The sequence below is a fragment of the Zootoca vivipara genome, chromosome 6 (assembly GCF_965207765.1).
Source record: "Zootoca vivipara chromosome 6, rZooViv2.hap1.1, whole genome shotgun sequence".
NCBI classification, from domain to species: domain Eukaryota; kingdom Metazoa; phylum Chordata; class Lepidosauria; order Squamata; family Lacertidae; genus Zootoca; species Zootoca vivipara.
In genome coordinates this window covers 61,545,274-61,566,562 of record NC_142589.1, presented here as the reverse complement: position 1 = coordinate 61,566,562, position 21,289 = coordinate 61,545,274, and the positions used below count along the sequence as shown (strand labels likewise).

The following is a 21,289-nucleotide window of genomic DNA, read 5'->3' as shown; positions in this document are numbered from 1 at the left end:
TCCCCGGCCCTTCAAGGAACCCAGTGTAATCCTTGCTCCCCACCACCACTTTCACCAGCCACCTCTGTTATCACATTGATCTCTCCCCCCTCTTCCCCTCACATACAAACAAAGACTAATATTTGCCTCCCCCAGTCTCCTTCAACCCTACCCTGCCCCCTTCCAGCAGCCCTATATTGCCTATCAACCCTCCTCCTGGACCTACCTTCTTCCCTCCTTGCCATATTCCCCCTTATTCCTCCAAATGCTCCTCTAGCTAGAAATGCCCTCTTCAACCCCAGGCACTGCCACCTGCCCTCTCCCCAATTCCTCCTCCTCTCCAGCTTTCTTCCCCCCATCACTAGAGCCCTACAATTCTCTCTCACACACACCTTCACCCCTCCCCCTCATATTCCCCCTCCAAACAACACGTTGCCCCATGCCAGTTCCACCTGTCTCAACCTCTGCCCAGGCCTTCTTTTGCCGCCACCCCACAGTCATTCACCACCACGGACCTGACTCCCTCCTTTTTCCATTTCCTTCCTGTGCCTCCCCTTCTCCTCCTTCCTGACCTCCACCACCATGGGTGATGCTGTCCTTGCTCTGCCAGGGAGCTTCTCTAAACAGATGGGATCCCAGCATGGCTGCTTACTCTTCTCGGTCTTCCACCTTCTGTCATGGTGCCTGGCTGTCTCCCACCTGCTTCTCCCTGCCCTGATATTAACCTGCCCCCACTTGCTTCTTGCTTCTCTTCCCCTGTCAACATGTTGTTTTCGCAGGGTGACCTCACCCTGCCCTGCCCCTGCCTTGAGAACCTTGGTAAGCAGCCAATGGAAACATTGTGATGATGGCCTAGTGCAAATATTATATAGAAATGTGTGTGCATGTGCGCACATGTGCATATGTGTGGTGTAAAAAATAATAATCATACAATTAAGCAATTAAATTTTTGCAGGGAGCTAGCGTGGTGTAGTGTTTAAGAGTGATGGATTAGAAATAGGAAGGACTCGAATCTCTTGCTCAGCCATTAGGTACACTGGGTGATCATGGGCCCTTCATTTTCTTCTAGCTCAACCTACCTCACAGGGGTGTTGTGAAGATAAAAGCCAGAGAGAGGGCAACCATGTATGTCCTTCCTTCAGCTCCTTGGTGGAAGGGTGGGATAAAACTGTAATAAATAAATAGGGCTGAAAGCCTACTGTTAACCAAGCACAATGGATGCTGGCACCTACCCTGCCAACATTGTGTAGAGGAGGATCCCTAAGCTCCAGATATCACAGGCTTCATCATAACCTTGTCGCTTCAATACCTAAATGAGATAAGAACCAAGAAAAATGAGAGAGAACATCAGGTCACATCCATACCACACACTGAAAGCACTATTATACTACTTAGAATGCTGGTACCTGTCGCTTGTTAAGGATGCTGAGCATTCTTAGGAGACCCCTTACAAAGCCACACTTCCAGCGTCATTAACAAGCTACATTTCCCAGGATTCTTGGGAGAAAGCCAAGTGGTACAGGAGTGCTTTATCTCCCCAATAAGAATGAGAATGAATGCAATAAGAAGTGGGGACAACTTGAGCTGGTAGCCTCTTCCGTGTTCCTTTGGTTCTAAAAAGAAAGTAGTGAAGAGAAGAACACAAGTGGACTTTATCTGTTTTTAGGCCTGTAGCATCATGAACTAAAAAGGCAATGCGTCAAACACACAAAAGCCCAAACTCAGAGATGTTTAGGGACATGTGTGTATGGTGTCTCACAGCTGAGTCTCAGAACACATTTTTGCCATACGGCATAGGTGGATCTGAGAAAACCAAATTTTGCCTGCCAAAAGTTTAAAAGAAGCTATGGCAAAGCCAACAACTGGCCACCGTAACTGCTGTATAAAGAACAAGAAGATTTTTTTCTGGAATAGTAGAGAGATAATCGATTATTTGATGATGGGTGAAGATAAATACTCTGCATATTAGGTTTCTGTATCTGCTTTAGCAGCTCAATGGATTAGACAAAATTTCATTGAACAACATGGGGTCCAGTGTGCTGGACACTACTGGTGCTATATTGTACCTCAATACTGTTTGGATTTTTTGTGATGGCCAATGTTTTTAGCAGATAAATTTGACTGCCTGCCTGATGCATCTGCCAAGCAGAGCATACAACCACCAGGGGTCTATTAATCTACTGAATATAATTCTGTCATATTATAATCTGCAGCACAGACATCTTGATATCATCTGGTTTGTTCTAGGCCTAAGATGATTTGGTGAAACTGGCTGTTTACTGGAAAGGCAATTCTGGTCTGTGTTCAGCGATCAAACTAGGTGTGAACCTGTTTAGCAACAGTTAAGCCAAGCAGGGAAGGGACGGCTAGCAGGTCAAAATGAAAGTGTCCAGGTCAATCAATGTAAATGTCATATTTCTACAATAGCTAGCAAGAGGCACCATCAGAACAAGGACACATTCCAGCCAGGCACAGTGGAAATCTGCTTGTTTGCACCTGTATGCTGAAATGGTTGAGAACAGTAGAATGAGTATTTTGTAGACTATGGCAGCAACCGATGCAGCAAAGCTCATGAGCTACTCACCTCTGGAGCCACAAAATTGGCAGTATAGCAAGGGGTCATGAGGAGCCCATTGTCTGCCCTCAGCTGCTTGGCGAAGCCGAAGTCACAAATGCGAATAGACTCTGGGTTGCCAGATTCATCTACATAGAGGATGTTGCTAGGTTTCAAGTCTCTGTGGACCACCTGTGAAGGCAACAGTGGAAACCACAGGTTATTCCCTCCGGTCATGGCTGTCTTCCAAGTTACAAACAATAGCTATGCATTCACTTATACCCTGGTTTTTCTGTTCAAATACACTCAAAGTTTCATCCTTCTGACACTAGGCAAATACCTTAATATCTACCAGGTGATTTAAGGCCCTAATTGGTTATGTTGCTTCTCCCCAATTGACACACTTGCTTCTTTGCAACTGGATGAGAGAAGGAGAGATCTCTGCAGCATTGGCAGGCTTCTCCATATCTCCAACTTACGCCTTGCGAGTGAAGATATTCCACAGTCTTGCAGATCGTGTGCAGGACAGAGCTGGCCTCCCTTTCAGAGAAGCACTTCTGCTTGAGGATCCGATCCAGCAGCTCCCCTCCTCTCATTAAGTCCGTGACCAGGTAAACATGCTTGCCATCGTCATACACCTATCAGATGGACATGTTTTAAAGAAGTTACTATTTAACTACACTCCTGAAACCTTTTATAAGCATACAGAATGGCATTTATGACCAAGTTATCCTGCTTCGCATAAGAGTCCATTATAGGGTAGGAGACTGCACAGGGCAAAGTGTGCCCTGCACACATTTGCTCCATGATGCACAAAAAAATTAGAAATGGGGACAAAATTTGGCTTTGTGATGGGCTTGTGATGCCAAATCCATGAAACTAGAGAAACTGCTGCATCTGATCCAGCAAAGCACAGCTGGAAAAAAAGACAGCCTGCATGAGAGCATGCTTGTTCCCAGGCATCCAGAAACACATTGCCATTCCAAGGGCAAGTTCTGTGCTGGAACGAAGGAGAGTCAAAGCTATATTGGAGTGAAACATCAGAATTCACTTGCACACAGCTACGCAGAGACTATGCAACCTGCAAGGCTATTGCTTTGCAAAAGGTCAGCTGTGGATCCAAACTGGATGGAACAGAGGGAGAGAAGGGACACAAATCTACATTTTCTTATGGAAGAACTACAATTTTAGTTCCTGAGACACATGCAACCCACCAGCAAGCAAGGCCCTGAGTTTCCAATCAACCCTATTCTACTATTACACTCACATCCTTCAGAGTGATGATATTGGGGTGCTGTCCATACCGTAGGAGTATCTCAATCTCCTCCGAGGGATCCTGCTTACTCTTGTCAATCACCTGCAAGAAGGTACCTCACTTATTACAAAGCCACACCAATTTAGCATTTATATCACATGAGTGTTCAAAACAGCCCTAGCATTATCCCCATACTGCAGACTGAGGCTGAAGACATAAGACAGAGACAGAGAGGGCAGCAGCAGCACAAATGCCCAAAGCCACCTGGCAAATCCATGGTGGTACTGAGATTTGAAATCTGAATTCACTTAAACTACTAGGCTGCACCAACTCGGGTCCAAGGTCTTGCTGTGCAAAGAGAAGGCTGGCAAAGGTTGGGACTCTGGAGTCTGATGCCACAAGGCTTAGGATTTAAGTGCTGGTTGCCAGCCTTGGCTCCCCCCCGCTAAAAAAACACCTGCAAATAAAAATCCCCTTCAACTATGTCATGAGATTCTTTTTAAAAAAGGCTCTGACCTTGACAGCATATTCTGTGCCCGTTGCCTTGTGAATGCAGCGCTTGCACACCGAGTAGGAACCTACGCCAATGGCCTCCTTCACCACGTAGCCGTCACTAAACTGGTGATTCTTACCATGCAGTTGCTGGAAGTCAGATTGAGTACAAAGAGAAGAGGAGGGCGAGAATTTAGGCTGCTTCAGTGGGCCAAGCTTCCTATGCTGACTGAGGCACACAAAGGGCTATTGTCTCTTTAATTTATATACTTCAAAAGGAGGCTGTAGGCTGTGGGTGTGCACCAGACTGGGCCTCCAAGTGAGGTTGTTTTCTTTTTTTGGGGGGGGGGAGGTTTAAGCTTTGCTCTCCAGAATGATTTCCCCCATGAACATCCTTCCCCCAAAATGCTACTTTCCTCTGAAAGTCCCTGGTTCAACAGGGCTGGGAAAAGAGCCTGCCTAAAATCCTGGAGAGCCACACTGCCAGTCAGTGTGGACAGTACTAAACTCCGTGTGGTGACTCCGTATAAGGCAGTTTTGAAGAGACCATTTGCGTCTGACGAAACCTGCCTCTAGGCTGTGAAATGTCTATCTTATCTTTTGAAATGCATGCTATTTTGTAATGTCATTTGCTTTGGAAATGGGGTGGGGGGTGGGAGAGACCCAAAGCTATAATTTTGGGAAGGCAGCTTCAATTAAGCCCAGCTCTACTTCAACATGCTGCAGGCCCACCCCACCAGCTCTCACAATGCTTGTCTGCGACCCTCCCCACCTCTTCTTACCTGTACCATAGAATGCACAGGCACTGGTGGGGATTTGGCCTTCTCATCCTCATTCAGCCCAGTGGCCACAAAGCTGAACCCTCGGAAGAGCTGATGGGCCCCTGCGCTAGGTGGAATCCCAGGGGAGTCTAGAAAAGGGGAGGGAGGGAGGAAAGAAGAAAACTAACTGTATTGAAACAGCAGCTTGTTGGCAGGTGGCTGTTTTATGTCCCCTCTGTACAATCAAGGCGGCCCCAAGGTAAGGACCATCAAGCGAGAGCAATCCAGGGACAATAAGGTTTTCCTTGATTCCACCCATGATGTTGGAACAGAAACAAATGAGAAGGGCATTTCACATGGTTCCACTTTTGCTGGGCTGTATCATTTGGGGAGAGGCAGAGGAGAGAGCTAAATGACAGAATGCTCCCTTTTAAATAAGGTCTCTCTGTACATCCCAGGATACTAATTTTATTAGACTTTCATTAGCACACAAGGAAGATTTTCATACTGGAAAAGCAAATGGGGAACTTCTGATCCTGCAGATGGGCATGAAACATCAAGCAAAACCCATCCATCAGGCTTCCAAGGGAGAAAATATGCAAAGTTCACTGCAAACAACATCCCAAACTGAACTTGGGCATTAATGCATGATCTTAAAACCAAATTCAGGGCTTCTTTTGTGTCCTATTAACAAGCAGTTGTATCAAATGGTAATTTTGATGGATCTACACTGAGTAGAACTTAGTTAGGTATAACCCAATATGTCCAGACATCAGGGTTTAAAAGGCCGGGGATGGGGAATGTGTGGCCCTCCAGATGATGCTGGACTACAGCTCCCAACATCCCTAGCCAGCATGGCTAGTGGACGGAGAAGATGGGAGTTGTAGTTCAGCAACATCTGGAGGGCACTGTATTTCCCATTCCCAATTCAGGCTTAATGCAGCATCATGAGACACATCTCTTATTGTGCCAAAGTCCAAAATACAAACCTTTTGGTGTTCGTGAGGTAAACTCTTTGTCAAAATAAAAGGTATCATCTGGTTGGCCAACGGCAGGTTTGAAAGGTGGCTTGATTTCTCGGCGAAAGAGTTTCTGCAGAGTGAAAAGGTATACACAAGGGGCAGCTGAATCCATTTCACCAAACAAGTCATTCCAAAAACTGAGACACAGATGCACCAAGAAAGCCAAAAGGAGGAAGAGGAAAGCAAAATTCTGATTAGAGGCTTTGTTCTCCCCCAGGTGCTAACCTGAACCTTGAGCACGTCCCTTTGGAAAGGTGGGATCACATGACGAAATGCTCCTTCATGCAAAAACATTATCTTTATGTGAAGCAGGTGTGGGGAACCTTTCTGGCTTCATGGGCCAAATCATTATCCCATCCCACTGCCGGGTCAACTGTGACAGCCAGGAAGTCCTGCCCATTTGGCAATTACCTCACATCATGATGATAGCAAATGACTGATAAGCAGGTGGTCTCACCGACCTGTCAAAGTTGACCTGTGGGGATGGGTCTTTGCCAGTGTGTTCCCTGCAGGATATGTGCTCGCAAAGCAGCACCCAGCAGGATTGAACCCTGCCCATGGGCACGGTTTGGGGGAATGGCATCACGGGACAACGTGGACTGAAGTTGGCTGCCATTTTGTATACAGAGAACTGCATAGACCAGAGTCAGGATAGCAATTGGTTGGCTTTTTAAACTGAAAGGAGACCATCACCCGCAGCTGCTCTTCAGCCATTTGCATAATTTTGGGGAGCCACAGAAGTTGCTTTCCGGACCCAGAATTCTGGTTCCCTTCTCCGGAACAGCCAGCATGTCCAAACTAGCACCTATCACAGCAAATCAAAAGCCACAGTTGTACTGTTTACCAGTTACAGATGTGAATTTTAAAGAACTTGCATGGCCGAAGAGAAAAACAGAGGAAAAGACTGGTACTCACATTCCAGTCAATAGTGGAATAGAAAGGGTGGCGCTTTATTTCCTCAACACCATCTGAACCAGAACCTGAAACAGAAAGACACCATTTTGTTTATTATGCTGCAAACTGTCCTGTGACTTTCTGGCAAAGGGTTGTCCATAAATTTCTAAATAAAAAAGTAAACAGAGTATCTTGGTGGCTTGACTACATGGGCATTTGATCTGATTCAATAGGGGTCTCCTGACTGTATTGCTAACATTATCACAGCAGGAAGGGATAATCTGTGGCTGTCCAGATGTTGTTGAAGCCCAGCTCCCGCCAGAACAGCCAATGACAATGGAGTTGGTAGTCCAGCAATATCTATCTGGAGGGTCACAGGCACTGTAGCTCTCTGTTTTGAGCTAAAGCGTGAAATAGGAATGGGGGAAGGATCCACCCACCCTTTGATTTCCATCGTACTGCGGATGCCAGGGTAGCTAATGTGCTATTTTCCCACATATATCCCTGCCCGGCAACTGTGCTTCACGGATGGGGCACTGCTGGGAGTGCTGCATGCCCCAGAGGTGCACTTTGGACTAGAAACCAGGCTTTTAGTGTTGTGGTTGCAGCCCTCTGGAATCGTCCTAGCGTCTTGCTGTTTAGGCAGATACTGAATACATTTTTGTTTAAGAAGGCATTCCCTGGTGTGTGACCCACTCATTTTATGGAACTTTAACTGTACAACTGAAGAAACTGTTTCATTGTTTTTAGGGTCTGTATCATTACATTATTGTACACTGCTTTGATAGCTTCTTGCTGCCAAGCACCTTATAAATCTGCAAAACAAACAAACAACCTCCTCTGAACCCTAATAAAGTTTTAATTTCACAGGAGGATTTAAACTTTTTGTGTCAGTGAGTTCCAGCAGCATTGTGCCATGTTGCTGAAAAAAACTCAATGTGCATCTGACTACCAATCTGTGGCGGACTTTTTTGTGTCGGGGATGTGGCTGGATACAAAGCAAGTCTTACCTAACCTATTGGCTGGGTTCCTCTTGAAAAGGGCTCGCAGGAGACTCTGCGCTTCAGAGCTCAGAAACTGGGGCATGCCCAGCTTTGCTCTAAACAAAAGGCAAAGAATTGTGCAACCAACCATGAGTCACAGAGAGAAAGAGAAGGCAGCAAACAGACCGTAGCATCTCCATCTCCCCAACACGGCACCGCCCTCTGCTGTCTTTCCTCTCACAGCACAGAGCCAAAGGATACAGTGTGCTCTGTCATTTCTACATCACAAACCTGGGCTCTTGAAATGGCAGAGGGGACACAGAACCATGCTTCCAATGCAAGGGTGGGGAGCCTCCAGTCCGTGGATTGAATGCGGGCCCCCAAATCTCCATATTTGGCTCTCAAGTCTCTTCAGAAGCCACACACTCCATCATGGCCCTGCCCCAAATCCTCCTCGAGTCTTTTCCCCTTGCCTGGAACGTACCCTTCAACTGTGACATTGCCTCTTTTTTTCCCTGAATGGAGAGAGGTCTATAAAGGGCTGTAGAAACGGCAGACTTTTCATGGCTGGAATTCAGCCTGTTGTACGAAAGCTAAAAGTCATACCTGAGATTCTGCCTGCTTATGCCTCTGACCCTGTCTACCACTGGCATGCAGACCCTGGAAGGCTGGCCATGAAGGAATCCGGCCCTCAGGCTAGAGAAAGGTTCTCCATCCTTGTTCCAATGGCATGGCTTCCAAGCGCATACAGCAGAGATCGGCAACTGGCAGACCCTGGGTCCAAACTACCCACTGCACTCCAAGCGATGCTATTTGGCCCACCCCATGATCCACTCCAGGAAAGACCAAGGGTCAGCCTCTGTGGCACTATGAATCATTTGGTGGTATTGGGCAAAGGAAGGCCCTCCTTGTAAACAAGTTGCTGGCTGGGTCTATAGCACAAGGCAAACCCTCTACAGTTGTGTGGTCTTACTTGAGAATGAGAGTCATTGTCTCCTTCCGGTCCTTCCCCTGGAATGGCAGAGCCCCCGTGAGCATCTCAAACTGCAAAGGAGAGCAAGCAAAAGTAACACACTCATGAACCAGGGGGCCCTGGGGACAACTTTCAGTGTGCTTAACTGAAATAACTCTGCCAACTGAAATAATAATAATAATAATAATAATAATAATAATAATAATAATAATAATAATAATTTATTTGTACCCCGCTCATCCGGCTGGGTTTCTTCAGCCAGTCTGAAGATGAACAAAGAATGCATTTGATAAAGTGACCTCCTCTCCTCCATGACAGCTTAGACCAAATAAACCTGTTCCACAAGACCTGTGCTGTTTTCACCCATTTTTTAAAAAAACCTTAGCAAGGCCAGTTTTTACATGTAATTGCCACAAGATGGCGGCACTTCTTCAGCTAACAGCCACCCCCACTAGCAGCTTCCACAGCCAAACACAGAGTTTCAAAATGCTTTCCTACAGCCTCCATTCCTGAGCTGATGGAAGAGGTCTTGGGTGTGGTATTGAGGGTCCTTAGGACGATTGTCCTACTGGACAACAAGGTCGATGCTAAGGCTATCTTCTTGGGGGCACCCACAACGCCTTTTCATGGGCCCAATACTAGTGGATCTGAAGTTCTCATCAAGAAGGCTGGCAATCTGGATGTGGAACATTCCTCTCCTGACTATTTATTTATATAAGTGTTTATGAAGCTGCTTTAAAGGGCAAAGCTCTTTCAAGGTAGCTAATATAAAATATAAAATAATATTATCAAAAAACAACCCCCAAACAGTGGCAAAACTGCAGCATAAAATTAATACATAGGCCAGGGTCATTCTATACAGCAACCTTCCTCAACTGGGGGGGGGGGCTCCAGATGTTTCAGACCAAAACTAGGTGCTGGCTGAGACCAATGGGGGCCGTAGTCCTAAACATCTGTAGGTTGCTGAAGGTTTCAATAAAGACTATCAGCAACACTTTCTTTCCACCACTGCATCCTTGCAATGCCTGCCATGAGAACTCTTTCCAAGTGGTATGTGGCCTTCTTCAACTTAGCAAGCAAGCAGATGACGAAAGAATCTTCAGAGGCCCGCTATGCCTTGTTCACTAAGAGTCGCCTTTCCTAGCTTGCGTCCCTTCCGATGTTGTTGGGACTACAACTCCCATCATCCCTGGCCATTGGCCGTACAGGCTGGGTCTCAATGGGAGTTGCAGTCCAAAACATCTCAAAGGCACCAGGTTGGGGAAGGCAGTGTTAGCTCCCATGACAGCTTCAGGGCGGAAGGAAGGAAGGAAGGAAGGAAGGAAGAAAACACTACCATTAAAATCCCGTACGACCACCAGTCAGCGCTCTGGGTGTGGCCTTGGCGATTCACCACTTCTGGTGCCATGTATTCCACTGTCCCACAGAAAGAGTAGGCTTTCTTCTCATGGTCAATGGCTTCCTTGCTCAGACCAAAGTCTGCAAAAGGGGCAAGAAGTTGGGGGCGGTAGGGAGGATTAGGGATAGAGAGGGCAAAAAGTAAAATAAATGAGCTGCTTGCTTGACAAGACAGAGAGAAGCAGTTTATCATTACATCCAGGAATCAATCAACTTTTTAGGGCAGGCTGTACCTGTGAGTTTGATATGGCCTTCATCATCCAGGAGAATACTGCGAGGAAAAGAAGGAAAGAACAAAAGGTGAAGAAACAAATAGAATCAGCAGAACACAAAACACTACATTAGATACAAGCCTATGTAACCATCCTGTCAGTGCAAGGATTTCTGCTTGTGCAATAGGACCCCCCCCCACTCCTCCTGGGCTCTCCCCAAATCTGCTTTGGAGGGATTGGGGGGATCCAGAGCAGATATAGGGGGCATGCAGGGGGAAGGGGGGTAATACTTGCACTGACAGGATGGTTCTTTAGTGCAACACTGGATGCAAGCCTCATTGCAAAACAGTTTGCAAAACAGAATTCAACTGCATTCCATCTCCCACATGGCCCATTAGCTAGGTGCTGGCTGGTTAATGCTCTTAAGTTCTTCTACAGCTCAGCACCATTTTATGTTCACAAGTCAAGCTAGAAACAAGCTTGGCCCTCTCGCCCTGGAATTAGTCCCAGCTGCCTTCTTGGCTCTACAGAAGACAGAGCACTGGGGCAAGTTGTGATAGAGGGGAAGGCCAAAAAATCACGTAGTACATGACATTTCATCCTGTTGCCCCCCCCCCTCAAAGTGCTCTTGGCAGAATGATGGTCTACTTAGGAACAGTTGGTGGCCCCTGAAGCCTGGTGTGGCAGGGTTCATCTCTGCCCAAACCTAGAATTTGGAGTCTCAATTGAAGAGGAAAAGCAGGATCCAGGTGTCTCCACACCAGCAGTTGCTAGGGTTTCTGAATAGCTCTCAGATTCCACCCATCACCCCCTGGAGCAGAGGTGGTGGTGGTGAGTCAGGTCTGAGTTACAGGGTTTCTGGTGAAGTGCCTGACCAGCTGAACATTCAGGGAAAGGGGAATCAGGGTCCGCCTGAGAGCCAGGAAGGGATAGGGGCATACTTCTCTGGTTTAAGGTCCCGGTAGACGATTCCCAAACGGTGCAAGTGGCCGAGGCCAAGCGCCAGCTCTGCAAGGTAGAATTTCACGTCTTCCTCTGTGAACATTACCTTGGAGGAACAGAGAAGTCAGCTGAGGTCAGGAAATGTAGAACTAACGCAGCAGCAAAGGTCTGAGTATGCCTCATGTGTCTGTTAAGACTGTTGGGCAAGCAAGTACTATTGATATTCCATGTCAAATTCTGTAACCTATAAAGCCTTATGAGGCTCATGACCCCAATACCTCAAGGGCCACCTCTCTCCACATGAAGCAACCTAGACTCTGCAGTCTTCATCTGAGGCCCTTTGCCTTGTGCCCCCTGAGGGAGAGGTGGAGGGGTGACATGAGAACGGGCCTTCTTAGTGGTGGCTCCCCATGTATGGAATGCTTTCCCCAGGGAGGCATGCCTGGCCCCATCACTATCTGCAGATGCCAGGTAAAAATATCCTCATTATCCCAGGCATCTGGACCTTAATTTTATGCTTTTCCTTTAGTGGGGTTGTGTTAGATCAGTTTCTTACATATATTACTTGTGTGTTTTAGGTTGTTTATCCTTGTTCTTAATGTTCAAAGCAGCTTTGAGTTTCATTTTTTCTGGAAAAAGTGACTAATAAATATCAATAATAATAACCTTTCCCTCTTAAATAAAGAAAAAGAATTGCAAGTTTCTAGACCTCACTACTCATGTAGAGAAATGGCTTAAAAATGCATAGATGTCGGTAAATCTCAAAAGAGGGCAGGCCAGGTTTCAAAGAAGTAATTGTGCTAAACTATCCCAATTTATTTTTTTGGAGGGATGAGGCTATTAAGCTCTTTGAAGCAGCATCTCTGAATCTGGACAGAAAGATATAATTTATTATTGCAGCAGAACCTGGGTTCCATTCCTGCACAGCTTTTTAAGCCCCAGGAGCCACTCACAGTGTGAATGTGCTGAGCACATACGGCTCTGTCAATGATTCTTCCCCATTCCTTTCCCACCGTATTAAAAATATACTTCCTTGCTTCAATTCTACAAGCACATTCTAGTAAATGCATAAATTTTAAAAGCACATTTAGAAGTTGCTGAGCAGCAGTGGGTGGGGAGGGGGGGGAAAACAGATTTGGAATCTTTGTTTGAAGATCATCTAGCTGTTGTCCTCCTGGTGTCACATGCTTCCTTGTTCTCAGAGCAGTTTCCTGTTACCCCATCGGGGCCTCTTCTTCCCCACACTTCCTGCCAGCCTTTCCCCCTCCTACTCCAAGGTAACCAATAGCTTTGCTCAAGCAGCTATGGTGTAACAGGAAAGAATGTGTTACTGTTTTGCAATCCTTTTTTACTCTGCTTGACAAAGAAGAAAAAAGGGGGGGCTAGGCTTCTTTTCTTCTTCCAAAAGCCTGCTTCTTCAAATGCCAAAACTTACAGCATCCATCCTCTCCAAGAAACTGGCTTTTGGAATTCCAAGCCCTGCGCCCCACTTTTTTTTGCCAAGTTTAGTGCAGAGGAAATGGCAAATGGACCCACCGCCATATAAGCTCTGAAGACAGTTGGAAACCAGGGAACAAATTAAACCGAAACAATATTGTCTAATCCGTTGCTCTCTCCTTCCCCCTACTGCATTGCCTCCCAATGCTGACGTAGAGTCTCGCAATCTTCCTCCTACAGGTCTTAAAAACGTAACAATCTGCATATTTTGAGGCAGCCTAACTCGTCCGGAAACAGAATTGCTGTACCTTCTCCTTACTCTTCCCTCTATAGTCTCTCCACTTTGTGAGTTTGGAATCTAAATTGATCACTGCTGATCAGGAGCCGTGAAACCACTGCCTACCGGTATGAGCTGATGGGCAATGGCTTCAGGCCTGCTTTCTGCAGGGATCTGCTATGTGATCAAGTCTCCCACGTGGGTCATGCAGCCAGTCCGCTGCATCTCTGCCTGCCCACCCCCTACATTTAAAACACCTCTATGCCACTTTAAACTGTCATGGCTTCCTTCCTCCAAAGAATCTTGGAAACTGTCATTTGCTAAGGGTGCCGAGAATTGTTATGAGACCCCTCACAGCACCAATAAACTACAGTTCCCAGGATTCATAGGAGGAAGTAATGACTGTCAGAGTGGTATGACCCTCTAACATTATAGTCTGCAACATCCCCTGCAAGGCCTTGGGGAGATTTCACCAGCACTGCCCACATGTTTTCATGTGGCAGGACAGGCATGGCAAGTATTTGCTTACGGCAAAACTATTTTTAGAGATGGTAATAAAGTAGCAGACTATCTGAAAAGTTCAACTCAATGCAGTCTGCAAGCGATTCTGGATCTCTGATTTCACAGAGCTGCCTTGAGGCAGCAAAATGTATTTTCCATCTTTTGCCATCTTGAGGGTTAGAAACTTGCAGGTTGTTTTGCGTTCAAAGATGAAAGGCAAAATGAGGGTTGCTGCATGGGCTCAATTATATTTCTTCAGCATTTTACAGTGCCAAGAGAAGATCTGGCAGACTTACTGGGATCAGCATTAGCCCTACTGCATAGATGGGCAACATACATCAATGACAGCAGTGGAGACTCTCATAACCACTTGCACACTACCCTATTGAAAGCCCTATTCTGGCATTAATGTTCCTGTACATGGGAGCAGGAACAGGGCCGCATGCTGAGACACCCCACCGCTGCCATTGCCCCCGCCCTTGTTGTCCACAAAGTACAGTGCGAACATCTGCAGAGGTTGGTATCTTTGCACATGTACAGATCTATGCGCGGTCTCCCCTCCTGAAGATGCCAGCATACTTCCCTGCAACAAGTGGCAGAATGTATGTGCTGTTCTAAAGAGGGCTTATGTTTGCTCATTACTTCATTACAGCCCATCTCCATTATATATGCATGCATTACTCCAAGGAGCTCAAAGTCGCTTTCATGGTTACCCCTATTTTAGTCTCACAACCACTCTATGAGGTAGGTTAGGCTGAGAGACAGTTACTGGCCACCCATTGCGCTTCATGGCTAGGATCTCGCCAGTCCCAGTCCAACACTCTAACCTAGAAGGTGAGCCACGCATCCCCACACCACTGCACAATACCTGCATTGCACAGTTTTTCAATACCCCAGCACCTAATCAGATACAGCCAAACTGCCCATGAGCCACATGGTGCATGCATGTACTCACCTCTTTGGAAAGGCGCATGAAGAGGTCTCCTCCTCTGAGGAAGTCAAGGATGAGGTAGAGCTTCCCTTCAGTTTGGAAAGCTGAGGTGTGGGATACAGAACAGACAATCAGCATCCCCAGAGCTTGCCAGTGGCTGGAGGAGAACCTGGCCAGCCAAGCCTGAGAGATGTCTCAAGTGTTTAAAGGAGCCTTAGGCATGCACAAGGGCAATCCCATGTTGACTGTGGGCTGATGGGAGTTGTAGTCCAAAACTTCTAGAGGGCACTAGATAGGGGAAGGCGGCTGTTCCTCTGGCCCTCCCCCAGAAACAAAGTGCCCCACATGAACCATTTAACCAGGTTTCAAACAGGGGGTTGAAGTGGGCTTCTGATCGCAAGTTAAGGGGAATTAGATAGAATCAGTGCCAACTAACAAATTGTTTAATAGGAGGGGATAACAGAGATTCGGTCCTGAAATTGGTAGAATTTCAAAGGGTGGGGAGGGAGGAGATGGAAAGAGACAGAGACGCCACAAGAAAGTTGAAGTTTCACACTCACCATAGTGGAGTTTCACGATGAATGGGTGGTTGACTTCTACTAAAATGTCTCTTTCCATTTTTGTTCTTACACGATCACGCACTGTCAACACAGAAAGCTCAATTCAGACATATCACAATGGGGGGGGGGGGAAGCACCCAGCATCAACTCTGAAGACTGAGTTTCAACCCAAAACTAGTCTAGGTCCACATCAATCTGACGTGAGCACGAGGATAATTATTGCCAAGGATGATGTGCGCCTGAAATGTATCCCCTGCACCACAACTTCCTGGTTCATTCAGGTTCCTAGCACAAAGTGGGGCTCGTTACCTTTCAGGGTGGCTTTCTTTAGGACCTTCATGGCATAAAGGTGGCCACTGTCCGGTGGGGTGACTTTTCTTACGAGGAATACCTGCACAGAGAAAGGCCAGGACAGAGAGAGAGAGAGAGAGAGAGAGAGAGAGAGAGAGAGAGAGAGAGAGAGAGAGTCACACTCAGTAAAAATTCAGTGAAAAGAGCACCTTGAAGTTCAGAGGTAGGGAGAAGGCAACTTGTAACTGTTCCCTAGTGATTTTCAAGCCAATAAAGTAAGTTGACTGCAACTGCCAATTCCAACACTGGATGGGGCTGCTCTCATCTTAAAAACAAAAAACAAAACAAAACAAACAAACAAAAACAGAACCCAATAGGTCTGTCCTCTGCATTTTGCCACTCTGCACCCTTTCCGTAAAACCCCAAAATGTCTCTAGCTGTCTATGCATAGAGATAGGATAAGTTGAGTGTGACAAGCCTTTCCTCAGATTCGAAGGCCTTTACACAGGAGTGGAGAACTGGGCTGGGTCCTTACCTCCTCCGTTGCCTATGGGACACATTTGACAGGTGGGGCAGAGCTATGCGCAAGCCCTGACAATCAGCTGATCAACAGAGCCTGGGTGCTTTATGGAAGCTGCAGCCAGTGCAGAATGTGACAGTTTGCCACTGAATTTGGGTGTGGATGAGTAGCTTGAAGCAATGCCATCTCTGTGTTTGCTCCACACTTTTGGACTGTGTTCTCTGAATGCTGCAATAGAAGGTTAAGTACTCCTTTATAAGAACAAAATGGCCTCAGGCCTGACTGGGAACACAGCTGTCTGCCCTGAAAGGAAGCACTGCTTCTCTCTCTCTCTCTCTCTCTCTCTCTCTCTGTGTGTGTGTGTGTGTGCGCGCGTGTGTGTGTGTGTGTGTGTGTGTAGCAGCAGCTGAGTGGCAAGATGCTGTGTACATGACCAGAGGTATTATGGCTTTACTTTTTTTCTTTAAAAGTAGAGGTGTGTGGCTTTGTGCACATAGTTAAAAAGGAAGAGGGTGTGCATACAAGTCCCAGATCAATACTACTTGCAGGAAAATTCACACACCCCTCTGTTTTTTCAGAATCAAGAAATATTGAGTATTTCTGCCACCACTGGCAACCAACATTGAAATAAATGAAGCTACATGGCCAAGAGCTATAATTCTATACAACATCCATTCCCAACCTGGTGCTCTTTAGGTGTGTTGGGATACAACCCCCATCAGCTCCTGCTAACATGGCCAATGGCAAGTGATAATGGGAGCTGGAGTTCTACATCTGGAAGGCACTAGCTCAGAGAAGGTTACTAGATATATTACATGGGAGTAAGTCCACTGAACCGAATGTAGCTTACTTCTGGGAACAAACATACTGCTGAAGACTTTGTAGAGCAGCCTTCCCCAACCAGGTGCTCTCTTACAACAATAACCACCCTTGACAATTGATCACACTGTATGGGCCTGGTGGGAGTTGGAGTCCAACAGCATCTGGGGTGTACCAGCTTATAGAAGGCCATAATAAAGCATTAAATGATGGACTCACCACAACAGTCATTTTTGTGTTGGCAAATGTAACATGCAGGTCTAATCTGGGACCCTGTTACTCCTAGGCCGTTTCCGTGTGCTACTCTGGTTCACCAGGAGCGGCTTAGTCATGCTGACCACATGACTCAGAAGCTGTCTGCGGACAATCGTCGGCTCCCTCGGCCAGTAAAGTGAGATGAGCGCCGCAACCCCAGAGTCGTCCGCAACTGGATTTAATGGTCAGGGGTCCCTTTACTAAGTCATCTTTTGCAAAGGGATCAAATACTTATTTCACTCATTATAATGCAAATCAACCTCTGACTTTTGTCTTCTGGGTTTCTGTGGGTTTTCCTGTTGTTATTCTGCCTCTCACAGCTACAATAAACCTATCATTAAAATTATGGACTGGTCATTTCTTCATCAGAGGACAAACTGGCAAATTTAGCAGGGGATCAAATACTTTTTTTCCTCACTGTACTTCATCCAGACTATAAAAAAAAAGAAGTTTGCACAATACTGTGGAGCACGTATCTTTTTCATGCACAGTGTTGGAGTTCTCTTGAGAGTACGAGACATCCATTTTACTCTTCATCAGCTCAGCTAACGGATGCCAAAAAGGTGAACTCACTTTGCCAAACGAACCCTGTCCCAGGACTTTAAGAAGCTCAAACTGAGATGGATCAGCCTTCTCAGACCCCTCTTTCACAAGATATGTGATGGTATATTCTTGGACAGAGCCGTCATTCTAAAATTAAAGAGGAAGAAGAAAAAAGAAAAAGAGGTTAGCTGGTCCCACAGACCAGAAGACCCCTTGCTTTAAAAAGAACAATAAGACAATTAGAGATGATACAATGCTTTTGAGCATGCAGAAAACAGCCTAATTCTCTCACCAATGTCAGAATCTCTTTATGTTTTGCTGCCACTGAATACCACAATAGTCAAGGGTCAGAATCCTTGCCCCTGTGACCAGTCTGTCTGTTAACTGCTTGCTTGGTTCCAAGCAACAGTACCGTCAAGGCAGGACTTTGGGCCAAGAAACCTGGCGGATTTAGTAGAATGCACAGCAGGGCTGGTTGAAGTTAAATCAAGTAATACACATTAACCATCTTTAAAAGCACCTGCTCCCCCTTCTCAGTAAAACCATTAAGTTCAGAGTCTAAAATTACTTAACTGCTCCACTGATTCCAAGCACAGAAATATGCTTGAGCCCATCATGCAAGCTCAAGCCAACGAGATGATGGTGGCTGTGCACAAAACCCATCTTTGTGCATTTGTACTGAATTGCCAGCACTGAGCAAGCAATGCAAGTGTATGAAGTGCTATAAACTCTTACAGTGTTTGTATAGAGCTTTTCCTATTATAATCAAGGGACATGCCAAGGCCACATTATATTTATAATATGTAGAAGACATTCAGGTGGACAAGGTGCTGGCAGCTGCAACATGCATTCCTTTGGTGAACAGCAACACAATGGAGAGTGGCGGTCTTTGAAAGGAGCTCTCATTTAGCTGCCTCCAGGTGCAGTTGGACTCCAACTCCCATCAGCCCCTGTCAGCGTGGCCAATTGTCAGGGCTGATGGGAGCTGGAGTACAACAACATCTGGAGGGCTGCAATGCTTAGCATTTATCTCACTTCCTGCAGTTGAGGAGACCAGCTAGCTGCACATCCTTTACGCAAATGCAGGTAGCTGCAAAGTGAGATTCGACAGCACATGAGTCTGAGTCACTCACAGCCCTGAGAAATCCAGCGTTTCATAAGCAATGTCAGGACACTGTGGGATCTGTCAACTCATACATTACATGGACATTGCCCCACCCCAAGCATGACCACAGTTTACAGTGAACAGGAGCAAAGGGCCTTAGCTCCAGGATCTGGGCACAAGTGCAGGAGGGGCAATGTTTAGACAGCTTTACTGCAGGGGCAAAGTAAAGCTGTCCAAACATTTGGCATCAGTTAAGCAGATTACTAAGGATGGTGTGGGTGGAGAGAGAAGGGTCAGCAGCAGTTGCATGCACAGATATCTTGTGAGATACCTAGGGATGGCTCCAGGTTGGAGGGAACCTTGCCAGGGCACTGGACCCTAGCAGCTGCCAAAAGACAGCAGCTTTGGAGAAACTGCTGGGAGAAATCAGATTGAAGGGAAGGGGAAGAGGCATTATCCGAGTCCAAGGATGCAATCCAGCTAGGCAAAAACACTCAAGGAGGATGCACAACATGGCCTGTCAGGGGTATGGCTATGTAGGGGTTGTGGCTTGGGGAGAGACAAGAGGCCCAGACAGAGGCTTAAAAGGCCATATTGGGTCCCTGGGACTTGAAGTTCCCCTGTCTCTGATCTAAAGAAGCCACCAGATTCTGGCTTTTGCCTCAGTGCCATGCTTCTGTCTGCAGGACAGCTTTCAAGTCAGCAGCTTGGTGGCTTGCAAACATTTGCTGTTTCCCCACAATTAACATATGCACACACACTCTCTCTCCTTCCCCTCCCACAGTATTAAGCACTGCAGTACATTTTGCCATCTACTCCCGTCGCTTTTTGGCGGGTGGCAACGAGTGCGAATGTTTGCGCCACCAGAATTACCCACCACCCTACAGCAAACATGCTTGTTTGTTGCAAAACAGAGTCAGTGTGGCTGGCACATGGAGGAAGCAGATCCCCAACCCCAAAGCCATCTGCTTAGCTACATGAGAGCAGTTCTGGAAAAAACAACAACCAAGGAGTCTGCCTGCCTCTTGGCAGCCTTGCCCTCCCCCCACAACTTTCCTCTTCACTTCAGGGGGAGACTGAAGAAATGCCAACGCTTGAAACTGGCACGGTCTTGAGACAGAAATATCAAACCAGAGACAGACTTTGTATCAGAATCAAGAAGACTGAGCAAGCAAACTCAGAAGTCACAATTACAGAGGGCTTGTAACCAAGGCATGGTAACTGATTTGCCTTGCCTATGTCTCAGTGGTAGAGCACATGCACTGCATTTAAAAGAACCCAGGTTAAATCTTCAGCTTCTCAAGGCACAGCTGGGAAACACTCCCATCTGAAACTCTGAGGAGAATCTGGCAGTGTAGTCTATACCAGGGATCCCCAAACTAAGGCCCGGGGGCCGGATGTGGCCCAATCACCTTCTCAATCCGACCCGCAGACGGTCCGGGAATCAGCGTGTTTTTACATAATGCGGCCCAATCACCTTCTCAATCCAGCCCGCAGACAGTCCGGGAATCAGCGTGTTTTTACATAAGTAGAATGTGTCCTTTTATTTAAAATGCATCTCTGGGTTATTTGTGGGACCTGCCTGGTGTTTTTACATGAGTAGAACGTGTCCTTTTATTTAAAATGTATCTCTGGGTTATTTGTGGGGCATAGGAATTCGTTCATATTTTTTTCCAAAATATAGTCCGGCCCCATAGAGGGCTATGTTTCTATTTAATGCAGTTTCTTTATGCAGAATTATGAGGACTAGAATCTTAACTTTATTTTAAGGGGAAGGGCCATAAGCTCATAGGAAGAGAGCACATGTTCCACATGCAGATGGTCTTAGGCTCAATCCCTGGCTACTCCAGGTAGAGCTGGGAATGTCCCCTGTCCTGAAACCCTGAAAAGCCACTACCAGTCAGTGTGGGCAATATTGAGCTAGATGGAACATAGATCTGAATCACTTTAAGCAGCTTCCTATGTCTCGCTTACAAAAAGGAAAAATTGTGGGTGGTACTCAGTATAAAAAAGGTAAAGGTACTCAGTATAGTCCTACCCTGAATAGACTCCCACACCCCCAGCCAGCATAGCTGCAGATGATGGGAATCGTAGTCCAGGGACATTAGGAGGGCCATAAGCTCTCCACCTCGTTCATTATTTATATTTGTGTAGCTCAGTGTAGATGGGGAGACATTTGACTCAGTTTGTATTCAAAGGCAAATCTATCAAATCTGCACTTTCCAAAACAATACGAGAACTGAAACGCAGCTAAACTCCGAAGTCCACATTTTTCCAAATTTTGCAATGCAGCTCTCCAAACATCCAAAGTCTTTTTAAAAATGCTGTATATCTAGGGAAATTGCTTGCAAAAATGTGTACATTAGTCAAAACTTCATATAGTATGTGTTTGTTAGGAGAAAGTTGCAAAGTCACGGTGATGAATCTTTAAAGAAGATGAACAAACTTTTTTTAAAACAACAACAACTAACAAATTGCTGCAGATATGTAAAGTGCTGAATTTAAGACCGGAACAAATAAGAAACCGAGAGAACCGAAATGGAGAACCGAAATTTCCATTTGTAGCGGTAGAGAGCACCTGATTT

The 21,289-nt window shown here is 46.3% G+C and overlaps 1 protein-coding gene across 4 annotated transcripts in view; it reads right to left on the bottom strand.

Moving 5' to 3' along the window:
* Window positions 1-21,289, bottom strand: part of RPS6KA1 (ribosomal protein S6 kinase A1) — an 87,846-nt gene that overhangs the window by 7,272 nt on the left and 59,285 nt on the right. For all 4 annotated transcript variants that reach the window (XM_035121090.3, XM_035121092.3, XM_088672361.1 and 1 more), the window contains 17 exons: window positions 17,630-17,746; window positions 15,481-15,562; window positions 15,172-15,252; window positions 14,636-14,715; window positions 11,465-11,571; window positions 10,545-10,582; window positions 10,250-10,392; window positions 8,914-8,984; window positions 7,968-8,056; window positions 6,979-7,043; window positions 6,031-6,133; window positions 5,063-5,190; window positions 4,305-4,430; window positions 3,801-3,890; window positions 3,013-3,171; window positions 2,564-2,725; window positions 1,212-1,288 (listed from right to left, as the gene is read on the bottom strand). In XM_035121090.3, the coding sequence (XP_034976981.3) occupies window positions 1,212-1,288; window positions 2,564-2,725; window positions 3,013-3,171; window positions 3,801-3,890; window positions 4,305-4,430; window positions 5,063-5,190; window positions 6,031-6,133; window positions 6,979-7,043; window positions 7,968-8,056; window positions 8,914-8,984; window positions 10,250-10,392; window positions 10,545-10,582; window positions 11,465-11,571; window positions 14,636-14,715; window positions 15,172-15,252; window positions 15,481-15,562; window positions 17,630-17,746 (1,718 nt within the window). The remainder of the gene's footprint in view (window positions 1-1,211; window positions 1,289-2,563; window positions 2,726-3,012; window positions 3,172-3,800; window positions 3,891-4,304; window positions 4,431-5,062; window positions 5,191-6,030; window positions 6,134-6,978; window positions 7,044-7,967; window positions 8,057-8,913; window positions 8,985-10,249; window positions 10,393-10,544; window positions 10,583-11,464; window positions 11,572-14,635; window positions 14,716-15,171; window positions 15,253-15,480; window positions 15,563-17,629; window positions 17,747-21,289) is intronic.